This window comes from Podarcis liolepis (assembly GCF_965112155.1).
Source record: "Podarcis liolepis genome assembly, chromosome: 18".
NCBI classification, from domain to species: domain Eukaryota; kingdom Metazoa; phylum Chordata; class Lepidosauria; order Squamata; family Lacertidae; genus Podarcis; species Podarcis liolepis.
Window position 1 is genome coordinate 9123188 of NC_139572.1, and position 20545 is coordinate 9143732.

The 20545-nt window shown below is 43.1% G+C and overlaps 2 protein-coding genes and 1 long non-coding RNA gene across 10 annotated transcripts in view; 2 read left to right on the forward strand and 1 right to left on the reverse strand.

Moving 5' to 3' along the window:
• LOC310697399 (uncharacterized protein) overlaps positions 1-20545 on the forward strand; it is a 164697-nt gene that overhangs the window by 127483 nt on the left and 16669 nt on the right. The gene's annotated exons all lie outside the window — the stretch shown is intronic.
• The window catches only part of LOC310697602, a 37395-nt gene that overhangs the window by 14438 nt on the left and 2412 nt on the right, over positions 1-20545 (reverse strand). Inside the window, exon 3 of the long non-coding RNA XR_014521088.1 lies at positions 8213-8393. This is a non-coding gene — a long non-coding RNA (uncharacterized lncRNA). The remainder of the gene's footprint in view (positions 1-8212; positions 8394-20545) is intronic.
• On the forward strand, positions 3470-13525 carry LOC310697576 (vomeronasal type-2 receptor 26-like; the record flags this gene model as incomplete). 2 transcript variants are annotated; one of them, XM_083484303.1, is made up of 6 exons in its annotated part: positions 3470-4503; positions 6936-7227; positions 7520-8329; positions 10594-10821; positions 11895-12021; positions 12627-13525. In XM_083484303.1, the coding sequence occupies exons 1-6, from the start codon at positions 4250-4252 to the stop codon at positions 13523-13525; spliced, it is 2610 nt and encodes an 869-aa protein (XP_083340429.1). In that variant the 5' UTR covers positions 3470-4249. The 2 variants fall into 2 exon arrangements, 1 of the variants encoding a protein (XP_083340429.1); XR_014521050.1 differs by lacking the exons at positions 6936-7227; positions 7520-8329; positions 10594-10821; positions 11895-12021; positions 12627-13525 and adding an exon at positions 6622-6764 and having other exon boundaries at positions 4418-4503.

The following is a 20545-nucleotide window of genomic DNA, read 5'->3' on the forward strand; positions in this document are numbered from 1 at the left end:
TTCCTAAACAACATGGTTCCAAACAGTTTGACGGAGATGACACACTGCTCACAACTGAGGCAGACTGACTCTGACTGAAACCTGACAGAGAAGGCAGAGACAGAATGGCTGCCCAGTCCCATGCCAGAGTGACTCCGCAGTCAGCAGTCCGGCCTGGAGAACAGGACTCGGCCCAAAGGACGGCGCAGTCCCAGCACTTCCCAGCCTGCTGGGCTGCTTCTTTGTCCCATGGCCTAAACCCCACTGGAAACGGATCCAGAAAATCAGTTTCTTTCCAAAGCGCCTGGATCTGGTCTGCGGCCGCTCGCTCCAGAACATTCCTCAGGAAAGGGAGATGAGAAACTGGCCGGTGGTTCGTTAGGTTTTCTGAATGCAACCACAAGAGCCAGGACTTTATAGACACGGAAGTGGAAAGAAGGAGAATTCCCCACCAAGGAGGAATGGCTGATGAAGCTGGTGGAAGATGCGGAAAGGGAGAAATTCCCTGCTAAACTAAGAGGACATAAGGAAGAATTGTTCAAGGAAGAATGGAGACCACTGTTATATTATCTGTCATACTAACATCCAGACATGAAGTCAAAGGCAGGATTTGAAATATAACCAGAGGATTACTGATATACGACTTCGGGGCTTAGATAATATAAACATGTTTTTTAAAACAGGTGATAAAAAGGAGTAATAAAACAAACATCAAGAGGGATGGGGAGTCAAGAAGCATTCTGTATTTAGTTGTTTTTTAAAAAACTCTGGTAGGTAGGCAATAATAATAATAATAATAAATTTTATTTATATCCCGCCCTCCCCAGCCGAAGCCGGGCTCAGGGTGGCTAACAACAATAAACAGTACAAAAGTACAGCACAAACAACACTCTAAAATCATTCATTATAAAATTAAGTGTTTTGGAATATCTATGGAAACTTAATAATATATTTTTTTAAAAAAAATAAATTTAATAAATATAGCATCCACCCAGATTCTTAGGAAGCTGATACAATTTCAGTCCGTTTTGTTATTTTCACTTTTTTAATGTTCTGAAGTAACTTTGTAAACTTTTTTCTGAATGTCCTGCTTATCTTAAAATAAAGTGCTTTAGGGGTTATTGGCCTAGTCAAGTGCTGCTGGATGTTATGAATCAGATTAAAGAAGTGGATAAATAAATAAGAATAAATAAATTGATAAAGAATAATAAAGCTGCTAGAATAGTAGCCTGGCTTGTGCACAGACAATTTGTTTATGAGTAGAGAAGTTTCTGCTCAAAGACGAGGAGCAAGTTGGCTCCATGTGCAACAGAAGCTCCCCTTCCGCAGAACATGTCGAAGGGGAAGGGAGAGTCGAAAGTTCAGAGCAACATTTCTCCCCTCCACCAAATCCAGAGAGCTTCCCTCTGTTGGAGAAGCCTTTCAAAGATGGGGTGGAAATTCACTTGAAGTTGCTTCGAAGCCACCAAGGCGCTACTTCCCTTCAGGGGGAGAACCAGAAGAGAGCGGCAGGAATCAAGCAGCCCAGACCCACCCAAAGCGGCCGGAGGGTGGGCTTGAGAAATCCCTCCCCATCGCAGGCTCCACCAGTCTCTGTCTCTAGCAGCCGCCAAGAAACAAGATCCCACCGCCATGTGTCCCGTTGACAGCACTGAGGATGGCATTTCTCAGCATTCTCCCTTGATTGATTTTTATTTATTCATATTTATTCCTTTATTTATTGATGTACTGAACCTATATATCGCCCTACCCCTGGAGGTCTCAAGGCGGTTCAAAATATAAAACCACAACTTATATAATCAAAATAAAAACAACCCCACATTTTAAAAGGGCTTAGGATGCCTGGGATACAAGGCTGGGACTCCTTCATCTGGCTATTGCCCATCCTTTATTTATTGATGTACTGAATCTATATATCGCCCTACCCCTTGAGGTCTCAAGGCGGTTCAAAATATAAAACCACACCTCTTTCTGCCAGAGGTGGCAGAAAGACATTGCGAGATTTGTTTGGCAGGGCAAAAAGCCCAGAATAAAATTTAAAGTACTTACAGATGCTAAAGAAAGAGGGGGATTTGCCCTGCCGGACTTAAAACTTTACTATGAAGCAGCAGCGTTTTGCTGGCTGAAAGAGTGGATGCTCCTCGAGAACACAGATATCTTGGATTTAGAAGGTTTTAATAATACATTTGGTTGGCATGCATATCTATGGTATGATAAAATCAAAGTGCATAGGGCCTTTAAAAATCACATTGTCAGAAAAGCGTTGTTTAATGTTTGGATAAGATATAAAGACTTGTTGGAAAACAAAACCCCTAGATGGTTGTCACCCTTGGAGGCTAAGGCACTGAAGAAACTCAATATGGAGGTCGGATGGCCAAAGTATTGGGAAATTTTGGAACAGGATGGAGATAAATTGAAATTACAAAGTCATGAGAAATTGAAACCTAAAGTACAAGACTGGCTTCAATATTACCAAATAATGGAGGTTTACAAACAGGACAGGATAATTGGCTTCCAGGTGGAAAAATCAAAATTAGAGACTGAACTGTTAGAACCCAATACTAAGAATTTGTCAAGAATGTATAATTTGCTGCTGAAATGGAATACACAAGATGAAACTGTTAAATCAGCTATGATTAAGCGGGCACAAGACATTGGTCATAACATTATGTTCGCTGACTGGGAATGGTTGTGGAACACCGGTATTAAATTTACGGCATGTAATGCCTTAAAGGAAAACATTATGAAAATGATCTATAGGTGGTACATGACCCCAGTCAAGCTAGCAAAAATCTATCATTTGCCTGATAATAAGTGTTGGAAATGTAAAGAAACTGAAGGTACTTTCTACCACCTTTGGTGGACGTGCCCGAAGATTAAGGCTTTCTGGGAAACGATATATAATGAAATGAAAAAGGTACTTTAATGTACTTTCCCTAAGAAACCAGAGGCCTTTCTCTTGGGCATTGTCAGCCAATTGGTGTCAAAGAAAGATAGAACTTTCTTTATGTATGCTACCACAGCAGCAAGAATACTTATCGCAAAGTATTGGAAGACACAAGATCTACCCACTCTGGAAGAATGGCAGATGAAAGTGATGGACTGCATGACATTGGCCGAGATGACTGGCAGAATCCGTGACCAGGGAAAAGAGACGGCGGAAGAAGAATGGAAGAAGTTTAAAATCTATCTTAAGGACTATTACAAACTTGATGAATGTTAGAATGTCGAGGTTTTGAGAAAGAAAGGGTTACAGTGATATAAGATTAGACTGAAGGAAAGATTGAGAGGACAGAGGCTTGAGAGAAACAATTAGAAGTTGCTAAAATTTTTGGACATCGGGATGCAGAAAGGGGAGGTATGGGGGAGTCTGAGAAACAAGGTTTTAGGAAAAAAGGTTATGAAACTATACGTGTTTGCATGTCTTTTTATATGTTTGTATTGTCTTAAAAAAATTGTAAAACCAATAAAAAAATTTATATAAAAAAACAAAATATAAAACCACAACATATATAATCAAAATAAAAACAACAAGCCAATAATGCCCCCCCAACTCCCACCTTTTGAAAGGGCTTAGGATGCCTGGGATACAAGGCTGGGACTCCTTCATCTGGCTGTTGTCCATCCCTGACTCTCCCACCTCTTCTTAAAAGCCTCCAATGAATCATAGAATGGGAGACTTGGAAAGGGACCCCAAGGTCCTCTAGTCTAACCCTCTGCAATGCAGGAATCTCAGCTAAAGAATCCCAACAGATGGCCATCCAAACTCTGCTTAAGAACCTCCAAGGAAGGAGAGTCCATGGTTGGATCCAGCTCCTTCTTTGGTGCTTGTGAGCAAAGTTCAGGCCAAACTTCCAACTTCCAAGCACACCCCTTGACTTCTGTCCAACATGTTTTTCTCCAGTTCTGCACCTGCCGCTTGAGCCATTCAAGACTCCAGAAAGTTATTGTGCTGAAACTTATTCCACTTAGAATAGTCGAAATTATAGTGATCTCATCTTCTAAAAGCTCAGGAGATATTTCTGGAAATTGCATGAGCCTCGGGAAGCAACAACAGCATGGCAATATTAACTGAACTGTAACTGGGAAAGAAAAAGTTGGTGCAGAGAATTTTTCCTGTGTTGGAGACAGACTGAGTCAAGATGCAGAGCTGGCGAAAGAGGGGTGTGCCTGCCTTGTGCTTCCTAGTTCCGAAGGTAGAGTTGAAAACCACCCAGATTGGGAAAGCCCAGGCAGTTTGGTCTTGCAAGAGTCTTTGGGTTCTTCTGCTATGCCTCCTTGGCAGGTAAGAGGAGGAGGAGGCAGAGCCAGAATGAGATTCCTGCTTCTGCTGCTCATGATGCCCTTTGGAGTCTGCGGGAACCACAAGGCGAAATGCCCCTTGAATCTAGTCAGGGATGAAACGGATGCTCGCAATTACTACCGGCCGGGACACTTCCTCATCAGTGGGATCATCTCTCCAATACGCCTTCTTGAGACGACTCCATACAGCTTTACTCAGACACCCTTCGCCAGGAATGAAGTGTATGTAAAATCATATGCGGATGGGTTTCACGGTCCTCCAGTCCTTGTAATGGTTGCAATAGGAAAGAGCCCCTATTTCAGGGCTGGGGAGCCAAGGGCTGATGTTGCAAGACTGCCCTGCCCTGATCATTGCTCTTGCTGGCTGGGGGTGATGGGAACTGGGGGGGTCCAGTAAAAAACCTCTCTTATATCCTTCTTCCCTCTGTCTTTCTAAGTAAAACAATCCTGTTCCTATGCGTCTGTGTTGCTTTTAATAGAATGCAAGGATGCCAGTGAATCTGGTCAGGGTTCAAAAGGATGCACTGAATTTCCCCACCTGCAGGATGCCATGAAACTCAGGCAATTTCCACGGCTAAAATGTTTCATTCAATATTATTCCATTTGGACAATTCATAAACTGTCATTAAGGAATGCTACAATTTTGCAAATGGAATTTTAAGAGCCTCTTGGGGACCTTTGGTAGCTGAAGAGCAGGAAAGATGTGATTTAATTGAAAGGATAAATAAAATAATATGTCAGGGGAATTCCTTGTAAGTGGACTTAGATCTCTAAAATGTGAAAAGGAATCATTCCTTTTTTGACCACACACAACTGGCCTCATTTCAAAGTATTGAGGTGTTTGACGTTTCTTCCTAAGCCAGAGGGTGGCATGAAACTCAAGCAATTTCCAAACTGCTAAGATTATTTTATGTTTATTCTATTGGGATCATTTGTGAACAACCTTGTCACAGTTCTCTTTACACAATGCAATGGGAGACCTACAGCCCATCATGGAGAAATCTGTCTCAGCTACATTAAAGGTTTTCTCCTCCAGTCCCAGCACTTTCCCCTTTCTGTCATTTTTTTAAAAAAAATTAGAAGCGTTTTAATATAATAATAATTTATAACGGCCGTAGGCCCATACAGATAAAAACAAGACATAAATAACAGCTTGTGCACGTGGGAAAAAACAGCCGCTAAAACACTACTATAACATTAAAATACTATAAGATGGAATGGCATACTACGCCTTAATTAGCTTGTGGTGCTCCTTGGCAACGCTTTTGGGTAAGGACAGCGACCAGGAACCTAGCCACTTTCAGGGTCGTATGGGTATCCTTATCCTGCAAGATTTGGGCAAGGTGGAATTTTGGTGGGGTACCCTCTAGTTTCTGTATGATTGATCCCAACAAATTTGCCCGTGGCACCTTGAATAAGGGGCAAGTGAACATAATGTGCTGAAGCGACTCCGGCGTCTCCTTATCACATTCGCACATGGCGGAGGCTTGGCCCTTTGAGAATCTATGTCTCAGGACATTGGAGGGAAAAACGTTAAACCTCGCTTTGGTGAAGGCCAGTCTATGGGCAACAGTCGAAAGGGAGGAGAGGTATGATGGAAGTTAAAGTGATACCAATGTTCTGGGGCGAACAAACACCTCCCCCCAGCATATAATTTCGCTGTAAATCGATGTCATCCAGTCTTTGGCGGATCAGTCTTTGAGCAGTGATTTGATCTAGTTTTAGGGAATCTAAGGGAGAGATTCCATAGCTCAGGAGTTTGGCATAAATTCTACTAGTCCAAAGGCTGGAGAATTCATCTCGCCATAAGCATTGGACAAGGTAATGGTCTGGTAATCTATGCCACAATGATAACCAATAATTGAAGACTTGCTTCCACAGGCAAGTTTCTAAGGATGCGATCTTCAATTCTAGTCGCATGGCTGCGTTGCTTACGCACAGGGGGAGCATTAGGAGCCGACGTAGGAAGCGTTTTAAGAAACTCCTGAAAATGGCTGGATTTTTATGGGCGAAGAACAGGAGTGGTATGCTGCAAATAAAATGATTATGTAAAATAATACAGACCAGGGGGTGTCCTCATTGGTGGAGTCAGTGATCCAAAATATGGGCAAAATTATAAATTTTACCACACACTCAAACCTGAAAGCCACCAGGCCTCATTTGTAACTAAAAGGGGACTGAGGTATTTGGTGCTTCCCCTGTTTCAATAAAATTGTCTCTTATCTACCTGTAGTCTTGCCCCTTGGAAGGCACCAAAGACCACTGCAGCAAAAGCAGCCTATGGAGCAGCTTCCCCGTATATCTCAAATTTTGAGGGCCGCCTTCATTTCCTACTCATAGAACCACAGTAGAAAAGAATCACAGAGTTGTAGAGATGGAAGGGACCTGGAGGAATCTCACCTGAAGCATCCATGACACATGGTCACCTTCGGAGGGAGTCTGTTCCACTGTTAAACAGCTCTGTGTGCTGTTTGAATCATAGCTCCTGTCATGGAGCAGCGGTCTCCAAATTTTTGTGGATAAATGAATGAATGAATGAATGAATGAATGAATGAATGAATAATATACTAATATCTGTGGATCATATAATGTTTCCTTCCTCCCATTAATATGAATATCAGTTTCACTCTTTTTAAAGGATTATTTTATTGCAGGGAGTTAACTAGGTTCTTCTGGTACATGTTGTCTTTCCTCTTCACCATCCAAGAGATCAACCAGGATCTCAGTCTCTTACCCAACATCACCCTGGGCTACAACATCTATGAGAACTATTTAGATGCAAAGATGACTTCAGACGCCATGCTAGAGCTGCTTGCAGGCAGTGGATGCAATATTCCCAATTATCACTGTGGAGAACAGAATCACCTGCTGGCTGTTCTTGAAAGAGGCAGTACTGTCATCTCAAAAGTGATTTCAGCCTTGTCAGGCATCTACAAAATCCCACAGGTAAGTAGTGGGAGAACATGGAAGCACAGTGGATTTCAACTGCATAAGATTCTATTTTCTCTTTGGAGGGGTCAAGTGGGGATATTTTAAAAAATGGGAAAATCCTGAGCTATGGATCCTACATCCCTTTTTCAAAACTGAGCCTTCACCAACTTGTCACCTCCAGATGTTTCAGACTAAAACTCCCATCAGCCTCAGCCAGCAGAGATTTAGATATCGGTCATTTCAGATAATTAAATATCTGTTATGCTGAAAGTCAAGTAAATTGCTGATCTTTTGCTTTCCTTGCTAGATCAGTCATGGCTTCACTGCCCAGTTTCTCGAAGGTAAAACCCTGTTCCCTTTTGTCTACCGGATGAGTCCCAAAGAGGAAAGTCAGTACCAGGGGATTGTTGAATTGCTCCTGTATTTTGGATGGACGTGGATTGGCCTCTTCACTCCAGACAATGACAGTGGAGAAAGATTTGTGAGCGCTGTGAAACCTCTGATGCTCAGCAAAGGGATCTGCATTGCTTTATCAAAAAGAGTACCAGAAAGTGATATGGATCAATTTATCAGGCCTGGGGAACCATTTTTCCTATGGAGACAAGTTGGGGTATTTGTTTCCTATATAACCAATGCACATGTTATCATAATACTCATGGCAATAAACAATATTTATAAGAAGGAAATAGGGGCGAAAGTCTGGATCACAACAGCTTTGCTAGAAAACAGAATTGGCTTTTACATCCCTCCAAATCTATTCCAGCACCTCCATGGTTCTCTGTTCTTTGCAATTGAGACTGGAATAAGGAGCAGCAAAGGGGGCAAATATAGATTGCAGACCAATTTTGGGGATTATTTCAATCAAGCATTTCAGTGTTCATATTCAAAGCATCTGCTGTCCGTGAAAGGCAGGATAAGATGCAGAGAGGAGGAGAAACTGCAGCCATTGCTCCAAGGGGAGCATGAGATAGTCCTGTCTTATGACAGCTATGGCACTTACATCAATGTTCAAGCTGTGGCTCAGGCCTTGCATGCTTCGCTTTCATCGAGATCCCAGAGGAGGCTGATGGTGGAGGAAGGAGAGCAATGGGGACCCCAAAGGCTACAGCCGTGGCAGGTATTTCCTTCCCCCTTTTGCAAACTGCAGTCCACACAGATGCTGATCTTGACTGGGGATAGACCTGTAAAATATCATAGTTACTATTACTAATAGTAGCTTACCTTCCAACATGTCTCCGATGAAAATAGGGATGTCCCATCCCATAACGATCATTTTGCTATTTATACCCAGGGCTTTCTTCAGGGGGAACTCGCTGGAACTCAGCTCCAGCACCTCTCAACTGGGTGCCATTTGGACTTTTGGAGGGACTGTAGTGATAATATTAGTATTATTTTGTTTATATATCAACTTTGTTCTGAAGATCACAGGGTGGTTTGCAGAATAAAAATACAAAATGAGAATAGAAAAAGCAAACGAAAGAAAGAAAACAAGCAAACCAAAAGCACATTAAAAAGCCCAGAGATGGTTTAATCCACCCAAATCCTGGTTACAGAATAACTTTCTCGCCTGGCACCTAAAGATTTGTCACAAAGGTGTCTAGGGAGCCTCTCTGGGAGAACATCCCCCAAGCGAGGAGCCACCACAGAAAAGTCCTGTTGTCGTGCTGCCACCCTCCAGATATCTCTATTTGAAGACACCAAAACCTGCATTCCTGTACCCGTGAAAATCTACGAAAGCAAATATATATATATATATATATATATATATATATATATATATATATATATATAAAATTTAAGTTTTTTTTCATTTCTTTCCAAGCTCCTGTATAGTTATTCTTAAAAATATTTATGTTCGTAGCTGTTATCCATACTCCTAAATATTAAACTTTCTTCTCAATCATCAGTTCCGTTTTTTGTCTTTTTTATATTGCTCTGTCACATTTTACACCAATACCTTCGTTCTACCTTTATTTAGTTTAAAACCTGCTACTTCTCCAAACTTGAGAATCTGTTCAAGACCTTGGTTGGCTAGCCATGGGGTCTTCTACAGTTACCACATGGTCATCTGCAAATGCCTTGAGTTTATATGCTTTGTAACCTAATGTTGGGACGTGGGTGGCGCTGTGGGTTAAACCACACAGCCTAGGACTTGCAGATCAGAAGGTTGGCGGTTCAAATCCCCGTGACGGAGTCAGCTCCCATTGCTCGGTCCCTGCTCCTGCCAACCTAGCAGTTCGAAAGCGCGTCAAAGTGCAAGTAAATAAATAGGTACCACTCCGGTGGGAACGTAAACGGCGTTTCCATGTGCTGCTCAGGTTCGCCAGAAGCGGCTTAGTCCTTCTGGCCACATGACCCGGAAGCTGTACGCCGGCTCCCTCGGCCAATAAAGCGAGATGAATGCCACAACCCCAGAGTTGGCCGCGACTGGACCTAATGGTCAGGGGTCCCTTTACCTTTACCTTTAACCTATGTTTTCCCTTTTATTTCTTCATCTGATCTTCTACTTCTGGCCAGGGTCTCTAAAACTAAAATAATAATGGTGACTGAGGATATCCCTGTCTTGTCCCTTTCATTATTTTGAATTTTTCTGTTATTATGTTGTTTACTATCATCATAGCCTGTTAGTCAGAATAAATTGAGTCAATTCCTCTAAGTACAGTGGTACCTCGGGTTACAGATGCTTCAGGTTACAGACTCTGGCAACCCAGAAATAGTACCTGGGGTTAAGAACTTTGCTTCAGGATGAGAACAGAAATCGCGCAGCGGCAGCGTAAAGCCCTATTAGCTAAAGTGGTACCTCAGGTTAAGAACAGTGTCAAGTTAAGAATGGACCTCCAGAACAATTTAAGTTCTTAACCTGAGGTACCACTGTCATGACTCTCTGAATTTCATCATCTCTATAGTCTTCTTCGTAGAAGTCCATGAAAAAATGGTCAAAGGCCTTCTCTGCGTCTATAAAAATCAACACTGCTTGCTTATCATTTCTAACCTCCAGATATTCTATTATATCAATTATATTCCTTATATTCTCCTTCATCTGGCGGCCTGGCAAAAAACCAGCCTGGTCCTGATGAATTAAATCCATTAATAGCACTTTCATGTCGTTTGCCAATAGGTCTGCAAACAGTTTATAGTCATTATTTAATAGAGAAATCAGCCTATCATTTTTGACTGATAATAGATCTGTATCTTTTTTCAGAATCAGCGTAATCTAAGTATCTTAAATCTTTTCGTGGTTGTGCCAAATAATCTTGTAATTTCTTATAGTACTTTGCTGATAGCCCCCCTGGCCCTGGTGTTTTCCCCATTTTGGCTTGATTAATTGCCTGTTGTAGCTTCCCGGTTTCTTAATGCTGGCGCTTTCCCCTGCCATTCCAGCTTCACCCTTTCTTGAGAGAAATCCGGTGTCTGAATACTTCCAGGGGCAGACTGTGCTTGGGTGAGAACTGGGAGCTGCCAGCGGACTTCGATATTATGAACTGGGCGATCTATCCCAATAAGTCTCGTGCCCTTGTGAAAATTGGGAATATAAGGAGAGGAGCATCTGCTGGCATAAAGTTCACCATTAACCCAGAAGCCATTGAGTGGAACAAGAAATTCAATAAGGTATGGGGGATAATTGGGGGAGGGGGCTAGGAGATCCTGATTGTGCTGTTCCTTGACAACCACTGCAGAATGACCATGTCAGGGTGACGGTCCAGTAACAGCTGGAACCAGCACGCCTTCTTTGTACAGCAGCTGAGATAGGAGGGGGAATTTGGGATGCTCAAATAAAGGATACTGACCTTTCATACATGCAGAAGGATGAAAAGTAATTTATTTTACAAATGATAATTACTGATTTATTGTATATTTTTTAAAATTTGTGAGTAAGCTCACTGGTATTAAATTTGTCTTAATTTGTGGTTGATGTGGTGAAATTTGGAAAATGAATTAAGGCAATTTGGCAAAAAAAACCCAAAACCCAACTCTCCTTTCAGTTGGTCATTGAACAGCAAAGCTCTTTCTCTCTCTCTCTCTCTCTGACACACACAAAGACGAGAATGAACCGTGTGAGAGATTATTCGAATCCTGAAATTTGGGGGAATCACATGTCAGACCCATTGTCATTTGCTTAGAAGTTCTTTTAAGAAGGGAAACAGGTAAATGGAGAAGAGGAAACAGAGTTCTGTGGCTCAAACCTCAGCTGTACTGAACGAAATATAAAGCACAAGATATTCCGGTCACCCCAATGGTCAGCGGGGGGTTGAAAGGACCCTGATGAGGGGTCTAGGCTGCATTCCAGAGATCATGTTCTGCAGCTAAAGAGAACTGACCGCATTAAAGGAATGGGGAGATGGCAGGCAACTGGGGATCTTGGCTGCTGGAAACGGCAACTGGGATCTCTCAGGATTCCCTGCCAGACAGACCCCTCCCCAACCTCTATGTGATTGATGTAGAGCTGTGATGATTTCCTGAATGATTCATTGGGGGCCACAACTGCAAATCTTGGGGTAGATCAGGGTTCCCCAAACTTGGGTCCCCAGCTGTCTTTGGACTACAGCTCCCATCATCCTGAGCTGGCAAGACCAGTTGTCAGGGATCACCACCATGCTATAGAGATCGCGTTGAGTGAATTACATACACACAAATACTCCTAACTGTTCCTCTTGGTTGCACCTTCTTGTCTTTCTGGTTAGGCCGTGCCTCGTTCCAGGTGTACAGAAAGATGTCGACCTGGATATGCCAAGGTGGTTCTAGAAGAAAAGCCCATTTGCTGCTATGCTTGTGCTCAGTGTGCAGAAGGGACCTTCTCCACTCGGGAAGGTGGGTGATTCCAAGGGGGAAGAAATTCCTGGAGAGAGTAAACACAGGACAGAAATTCAGTCTCACACACTTTTTGTGAGAATTCTGCAGACATAGGGGAATGGGAATCCTTCCTTGACTTCCTTAGTATTAATCACCTTTATTACATCCAGGAAGTGAGTTGATAGGAATGACCATAAGGAAGAAATATCTGGGGTGCAAACTGGGCAGCTGTGAGAGGAATGTCCGCAAAGCATTCCTTTTTGATTTTTTAGACCAAGCCACACAAAAAGGAAATAATGTTGACACTTATCAAAAATAATGGATAGACGATGAAAAGCAGCAAATTGCTATCAGCAAAAGCACAATAAAAATAAATACTTCATGTCAAAATTATTACAATATAATCTATGGACCGTTCTGATCTCACTGCTATGAACATTGCATGGAAGCAATGTCTGCATTTTAAAGGTTCAGGCAAAGAGGAATAGGCAGGATCCAAACAATGCAGTTAACAGAAGTGGAGTGGTCACTGCCTCTCAGTTGATCCTAGATCACAATGTTAATCGAGCACAGATCATTAGGGATGTAAGTGATGCTACAGCCATTCTTTTTCTCTTCCCCAGATGCAGAACATTGCACCAAATGCCCAGAAGATCACCATTCAAACAAGGACAGAGATCAATGTGTCCCCAAGATTACCATTTTCCTGACTTATGAAGAATATTTGGGAATTGTTTTAGCTTCCGTTGCCCTCTTCTTGTCCTTAACAGCAGGCATTGTGTTGGGAATCTTCATTAAATACAAGGAAACTCCCATAGTCAAAGCCAACAACCGGGACCTCTCCTACATCCTCCTCGTCTCCCTCCTGCTTTCCTTTCTGTCCTCCTTCCTCTTCATCGGGCGCCCAAGGAAAGAGACCTGCCTTCTCCGACAAACGGCCTTCAGCATCATCTTCTCAGTTGCTGTTTCTTCTGTCTTGGCAAAGACCATCACGGTGGTGCTGGCCTTCCTGGCCACAAAGCCCGGGAACAGGGTGAGGAGATGGCTGGGCAAGAGTCTGGCCAACTCCATTGTCATCTCCTGTTCTGGGGGGCAAGTTCTCATCTGCACCATCTGGCTGGGCTCTTCTCCCCCATTCCCAGAGTCTGACATGCGCTCCCAGGTGGAAGAGATCATCCTGCAATGCAACGAAGGGTCTGTGGCCATGTTTTACGTTGCCCTCGGCTACCTGGGCTACTTGGCTGCCACCTGCTTCACGGTGGCTTTCCTAGCCAGGAAGCTGCCTGGCTCCTTCAACGAAGCCAAGCTGATCACCTTCAGCATGCTGGTCTTCTGCAGTGTTTGGGTGTCTTTTGTGCCCACCTACCTGAGCACCAAGGGCAAGTACATGGTGGCCGTGCAGATCTTCTCTATGTTGGCCTCCAGCGCTGGGCTTCTGGGCTGCATCTTCCTTCCCAAGTGCTACATTATTGTGCTGAGGCCTGATCTGAACACAAAGGAGCACCTGACAACTAGAAATTAAGGGGACATATGATTCTTAAAATAGTCCATGTTCCCTATGTCCAGAAGTACATAAAGGAAACACACCTGCTCATCCATGTTCTTCCTTCTCCACGTCTGAAAGAGATTGTGTTCATTCGTAGCCCAGGTTTTGTGTAGTCCTGTTGACATGAACAGTAAGATGGGTGGAAATCTTTTGTATGCTGTGTCATTTACAAGTATACTTCATGTCATTTCGTTCTCCTAAGTTTTGTATATCAATAAACTGAGAAATTAATTTAAGTTATCTCCCTAAGTCTGTTAGTTTAATTTCTGTATGGCTTAAGCTCTGCTCCCTGTTCCAAAGAGTAGCAGCTGACCTTAGCCAAGCCGTGACTGAAAAGCGGTTTTATGTAGATGTTAAACAATGTGGGGATAGGATTCAGCCCTGTGGAACCCCACATTCAAGGCTCCCAGAGCTGAAAAACATTCCCCAAGTAACACTGTCTGGAAATGACCATCCAAGTAGGACTGGAACCACCGCAAAGCGCTGCCACCCACCCCTCACTCGGAGAGTCACACCAGAAGGATACCATGGTCAATGGTACCGAAAGCCGGTGAGACGTTGAGTAGAATTAACAGGGATATGTTTCTCTCTCTCAACAGAGGTCACCATACTGGACGACCAAAGCAGTTTCTGTGCCAAAACCAGGCCTAAACCCCACTTGAAATCCATTACCAAGGCAAGACCAAGGAAGTCCAGCACTTCCACTGCCTCCCCTGCAGATGTGAAGGAGAAATAGAGCGTAGTGTTGTCAGCATAATTCTGATAACATACTCCAAACCTCCGGATAACCGCACCCAGTGGTTTCATGTAGATGTTAAACAATGTGGGGGAGAAGAAGAAGAAGAAGAAGAAGAAGAAGAAGAAGAAGAAGAAGGAGAAAAAGAAAATTTTATTTATATCCCACCCTCCCCAGCCGAAGCCGGGCTAAGAGTGGCTAACAATAAAAGTAACACAGAATTCTAAAATCAATTCATTCTAAAATCAATTCAAAATCAAATTAATGGCAACCATTGGGCTACAGTTCTGCGGGGATGACCAAAGGAGGGGGTCCGACTGTGCCCTGGCTGAACAGCTCCGTCTTGCAGGCCCTGCGGAAAGATGTCAAGTCCCGCAGGGCCCTGGTCTCTTGGGACAGAGCGTTCCACCAGATCGGGGCCACAGCCGAAAAAGCCCTGGCTCTGGTTGAGGCCAGCCTAACCTCCCTGTGGCCCGGGACCTCCAAGATGTTTTTGTTTGAAGACCATAAGGTCCTCCATGGGACATACCAGGAGAGGCGGCCCCATAGATACGAGGGACCTGGGCCCTATAGGGCTTTAAAGGTTAAACCAGCATCTTAACCTTATCCTACATATTATTATTATTCAACTACCAGATTTTTAGAAGACATCTGAAGGCAGCCCTGTTTAGGGAAGCTTTTAATGTTTGATGTATTACAGTATTTTAAGATTTTTTTGGAAGCTGCCCAGAGTGGCTGGGGAAGCCCAGCCAGATGGGCGGGGTATAAATTATTATTATTATTATTATTACTACTACTACTATTATTATCCTGTACTCCACCGGGAGCCAGTGCCCTGTGGATAGGATTGAGCCCTGTAAACCCCACATTCAAGGCTCCCGGAGCTGAAAAGCGTTCCCCAACTAATACCGTCTGGAAACGACGTCAGACCTAAACTGACGCGCAGCGTAAACTACTAATGCAGAGTTTTTAATTGACTTTACTGAGTTAAAATGAACTTCTTCCTAAACAACATGGTTCCCAACAGTTTGACGGAGATTCCACACTGCTCACAACTGAGGCAGACGGACTCTGACTGAAACCTGACAGAGAAGGCAGAGACAAGATGGCGGCCCAGTCCCAGGCCAGAGTGACTCCGCAGTCAGCAGTCCGGCCTGGAGAACAGGACTCGGCCCAAAGGACGGCGCAGTCCCAGCACTTCCCAGCCTGCTGGGCTGCTTCTTTGTCCCATGGCCGAAACCCCACTTGAAACGGAGCCAGAAAACCAGTTTCTTTCCAAAGCGCCTGGATCTGGTCTGCGGCCGCTTACTCCAGAACATTCCTCAGGAAAGGGAGATGAGAATCTGGCCGGTGGTTCGTTAGGTTTTCTGAATGCAACCACAAGAGCCAGGACTTTATACAGACGGAAGTGGAAAGAAGGAGAATTCCCCACCAAGGAGGAATGGCTGATGAAGCTGGTGGAAGATGCGGAAAGGGAGAAATTCCCTGCTAAACTAAGAGGACATAAGGAAGAATTGTTCAAGGAAGAATGGAGACCATTGTTATATTATCTGTCATAGTAACATCCAGACATGAAGTCAAAGGCAGGATTTGAAATATAAGCAGAGGATTACTGATATACGACTTCGGGGCTTAGATAATATAAACATGTTTTTTAAAACAGGTGATAAAAAGGAGTAATAAAACAAACATCAAGAGGGGTGGGGAGTCGAGAAGCATTCTGTATTTAGTTGTTTTTTAAAAAACTCTGGTAGGTAGATAATAATAATAATAATAATAATAATAATAATAATAATAATAATAATAAATTTTATTTAGATCCCGCCCTCCCCAGCCGAAGCCGGGCTCAGGGTGGCTAACAACAATAAACAGTACAAAAGTACAGCACAAACAACACTCTAAAATCATTCATTATAAAATTAAGTGTTTTGGAATATCTATGGAAACTTAATAATATATTTTTTTTAAAAAAATAAATTTAATAAATATAGCATCCACCCAGATTCTTAGGAAGCTGATACAATTTCAGTCCGTTTTGTTATTTTCACTTTTTTAATGTTCTGAAGTAACTTTGTAAACTTTTTTCTGAATGTCCTGCTTATCTTAAAATAAAGTGCTTTAGGGGTTATTGGCCTAGTCAAGTGCTGCTGGATGTTATGAATCAGATTAAAGAAGTGGATAAATAAATAAGAATAAATAAATTGATAAAGAATAATAAAGCTGCTAGAATACTAGCCTGGCTTGTGCACAGACAATTTGTTTATGAGTAGAGAAGTTTCTGCTCAAAGACGAGGAGCAAGTTGGCTCCATGTGCAACAGAAACTCACCTTCCGCAGAACATGTCGAAGGGGAAGGGAGAGTCGAAAGTTCAGAGCAACATTTCTCCCCTCCACCAAATCCAGAGAGCTTCCCTCTGTTGGAGAAGCCTTTCAAAGATGGGGTGGAAATTCACTTGTAGTTGCTTCGAAGCCCCCAAGGCGCTACTTCCCTTTAGGGGGAGAACCAGAAGAGAGCGGCAGGAATCAAGCAGCCCAGACCCACCCAAAGCGGCCGGAGGGTGGGCTTGAGAAATCCCTCCCCATCGCAGGCTCCACCAGTCTCTGTCTCTAGCAGCCTCCAAGAAACAAGATCCCACCACCATGTATCCCGTTGACAGTACTGAGGATGGCATTTCTCAGCATTCTCCCTTGATTGATTTTTATTTATTCATATTTATTCCTTTATTTATTGATGTACTGAATCTATATATCGCCCTACCCCTGGAGGTCTCAAGGCGGTTCAAAATATAAAACCACAACATATATAATCAAAATAAAAACAACAAGCCAATAATGCCCCCCCAAACCCCCACATTTTAAAAGGGCTTAGGATGCCTGGGATACAAGGCTGGGACTCCTTCATCTGGCTGTTGTCCATCCCTGACTCTCCCACCTCTTCTTAAAAACCTCCAATGAATCATAGAATGGGAGACTTGGAAAGGGACCCCAAGGTCCTCTAGTCCAGCCCCCTGCAATGCAGGAATCTCAGCTGAAGAATCCCAACAGATGGCCATCCAACCTCTGCTTCAAAACCTCCAAGGAAGGAGAGTCCATGGTTGGATCCAGCTCCTTCTTTGGTGCTTGTGAGCAAAGTTCAGGCCAAACTTCCAACTTCCAAGCACACCCCTTGACTTCTGTCCAACATGTTTCTCTCCAGTTCTGCACCTGCCGCTTGAGCCATTCAAGACTCCAGAAAGTTATTGTGCTGAAACTTATTCCACTTAGAATAGTCGAAATTATAGTGATCTCATCTTCTGAAAGCTCAGGAGATATTTCTGGAAATTGCATGAGCCTCGGAAAGCAACAACAGCATGGCCATATTAACTGAACTGTGACTGGGAAAGAAAAAGTTGGTGCAGAGAATATTTCCTGTGTTGGAGACAGACTGAGTCAAGATGCAGAGCTGGCGAAAGAGGGGTGTGCCTGCCTTGCGCTTCCTAGCTCCGAAGGTAGAGTTGAAAACCACCCAGATTGGGAAAGCCCAGGCAGTCTGGCCTTGCAAGAGTCTTTGGGTTCTTCTGCTATGCCTCCTTGGCAGGTAAGAGGAGGAGGAGGAGGCAGAGCCAGAATGAGATCCCTGCTTCTGCTGCTCATGATGCCCTTTGGAGTCTGTGGGAACCACAAGGCGAAATGCCCCTTGAATCTAGTCAGGGATGAAACGGATGCTCGCAATTACTACCGGCCGGGACACTTCCTCATCAGTGGGATCATCTCTCCAATACGCCTTATTGAGACAACTCCATACAACTTTACTCAGACACCCTTCGCCAGGAATGAAGTGTATGTAAAATCAAATGCGGATGGGTTTCACGGTCCTCCAGTCCTTGTAATGGTTGAAATAGGAAAGAGCCCCTATCTCAGGGCTGGGGAGCCAAGGGCTGATGTTGCAGGACTGCCCTGCCCTGACCATTGGTCTTGCTGGCTGGGGGTGATGGGAGCTGGGGGGGGGTCCAGTAAAAAACCTCTCTTATTTCCTTCTTCCCTCTGTCTTCCTAAGTAAAACCATCCTGTTCCTATGCGTCTGTGTTGCTTTTAATAGAATGCAAGGATGCCAGTGAATCTGGTCAGGGTTCAAAAGGATGCACTGAATTTTCCCACCTGCAGGATGCCATGAAACTCAGGCAATATCCAAGGCTCAAAGGTTTTATTCAATATTATTCCATTTTGACAATTCAGAAACTGTCGTTAAGGAATGTTACAGTTTTACAAATGGAATTTTAAGATCCTCTGGGTGACGTTTGGTGGCTGAAGAGCAGAAATGATGTACTTTAATTGAAATGATGAATGAAATAATATCAATCAGGAGACTTTGTTCGTGGAGTCAGGTCTCTAAAATGCGAAAAGGAATTATTCCTTTTTTCACATACACAACTGGCCTAATTTCTAAATAGTGAGATGTTTGATATTTCTTCACTTGGAAGCCATAGGTAATTTCCAAGATGCCAAAATTATTTTATGTTTATTCTATTTGGATCATTTGTGAACAACCTTAATACAGTTCTCTTGACACAAGACCACAGGAGACCTACAGCCCACTATGGGCTACATTAAAGGTTTCTTCCTCCAATCTCAGCAGTGAATGCCAGTGAATCTGGTCAGGGTTCAAAAGGATGCACTGAATTTCCCCACCTGCAGGATGCCATGAAACTCAGGCAATTTCCAAGGATCAAAGGTTTCATTCAATATTATTCCATTTGGACAATTCATAAACTGTCATTAAGGAATGCTACAGTTTTGCAAATAGAATTTTAAGAGCCTCTTGGGGACCTTTGGTAGCTGAAGAGCAGGAAAGATGTGATTTAATTGAAAGGAGAAATAAAATAATATGTCAGGGGAGTTCCTTGTAAGTGGACTTAGATCTCTAAAATGTGAAAAGTAATTAATCCTTTTTTGACCACACACAACTGGCCTCATTTCAAAGTATTGAGGTGTTTGAGGTTTCTTCCTAAGCCAGAGGGTGGCATGAAACTCAAGCAATTCCCAAGCTGCTAAGATTATTTTATGTTTATTCTATTGGGATCATTTGTGAACAACCTTATCACAGTTCTCTTTACACAATGCAACGGGAGACCTACAGCCCATCATGGAGAAATCTGTCTCAGCTACATTAAAGGTTTCCTCCTCCAATCCCAGCACTTTCCCCTTTCTGTCATTATTTTTAAAAAAATAGAAGCGTCTTAAGAAACTCCTGAAAATGGTTGGATTTTTATGGGTGAAGAACAGGAATGATATGCTTCAAATAAAATGATTATGTAAAATAATACAGACCAGGGGGTGTCCTCATTGGTGGAGTCAGTGATCCAAAATATGGGCAAAATTATAAATTTTACCACACACTCAAACCTGAAAGCCAACAGGCCTCATTTGTAACTAAAAGGGGACTGAGGTATTTGGTGCTTCCCCTCTTTCAATAAAATTGTCTCTTATCTACCTGGAGTCTAGCCCCTTGGAAGGCGCCAAAGACCACTGCAGCAAAAGCAGCCTATGGAGCAGCTTCCCAGTAAATCTCAAATTTTGAGGGCCGCCTTCATTTCCTACTCATAGAACCACAGTAGAAAAGAACCATAGAGTTGTAGAGATGGAGGGGACCTGGAGGAATCTCACCTGAAGCATCCATGACACATGGTCACCTTCGGAGGAAGTCTGTTCCACTGTTGAACAGCTCTGTGTGCTGTTTGCATCAAAGCTCCTGTCATGGAGCAGCGGTCTCCAAATTTTTGTTCTATGCTAGACAGGAAAAGGTTTGATAGTAATACAAAGGATGGATGGGTGGGTGGGTGGGTGGGTGGGTGGATGAATGAATGAATGAATGAATGAATAAATAAATAAATAAATAAATAAATAAATAAATAAAATACTAATATTTGTGGATCATATAATGTTTCCTTCCTCCCATTAATATGAATATCAGTTTCACTCTTTTTAAAGGATTCATTTATTGCAGGGAGTCAACTAGGTTCTCCTGGTACATGCTGTCTTTTCTGCTCACCATCCAAGAGATCAACCAGGATCTCAGACTCTAACCCAACATTACTCTGGGCTACAACATCTATGAGAACTATTTTGATGCAGGGATGACTTCGGACGCCATGCTAGAGCTGCTTGCAGGCAATGGATGCAATATTCCCAATTATCACTGTGGAGAACAGAATCCCCTGCTGGCTGTACTTGAAAGAGGCAATACTGTTATCTCAAAAGTGATTTCAGTCTTGTCAGGCATCT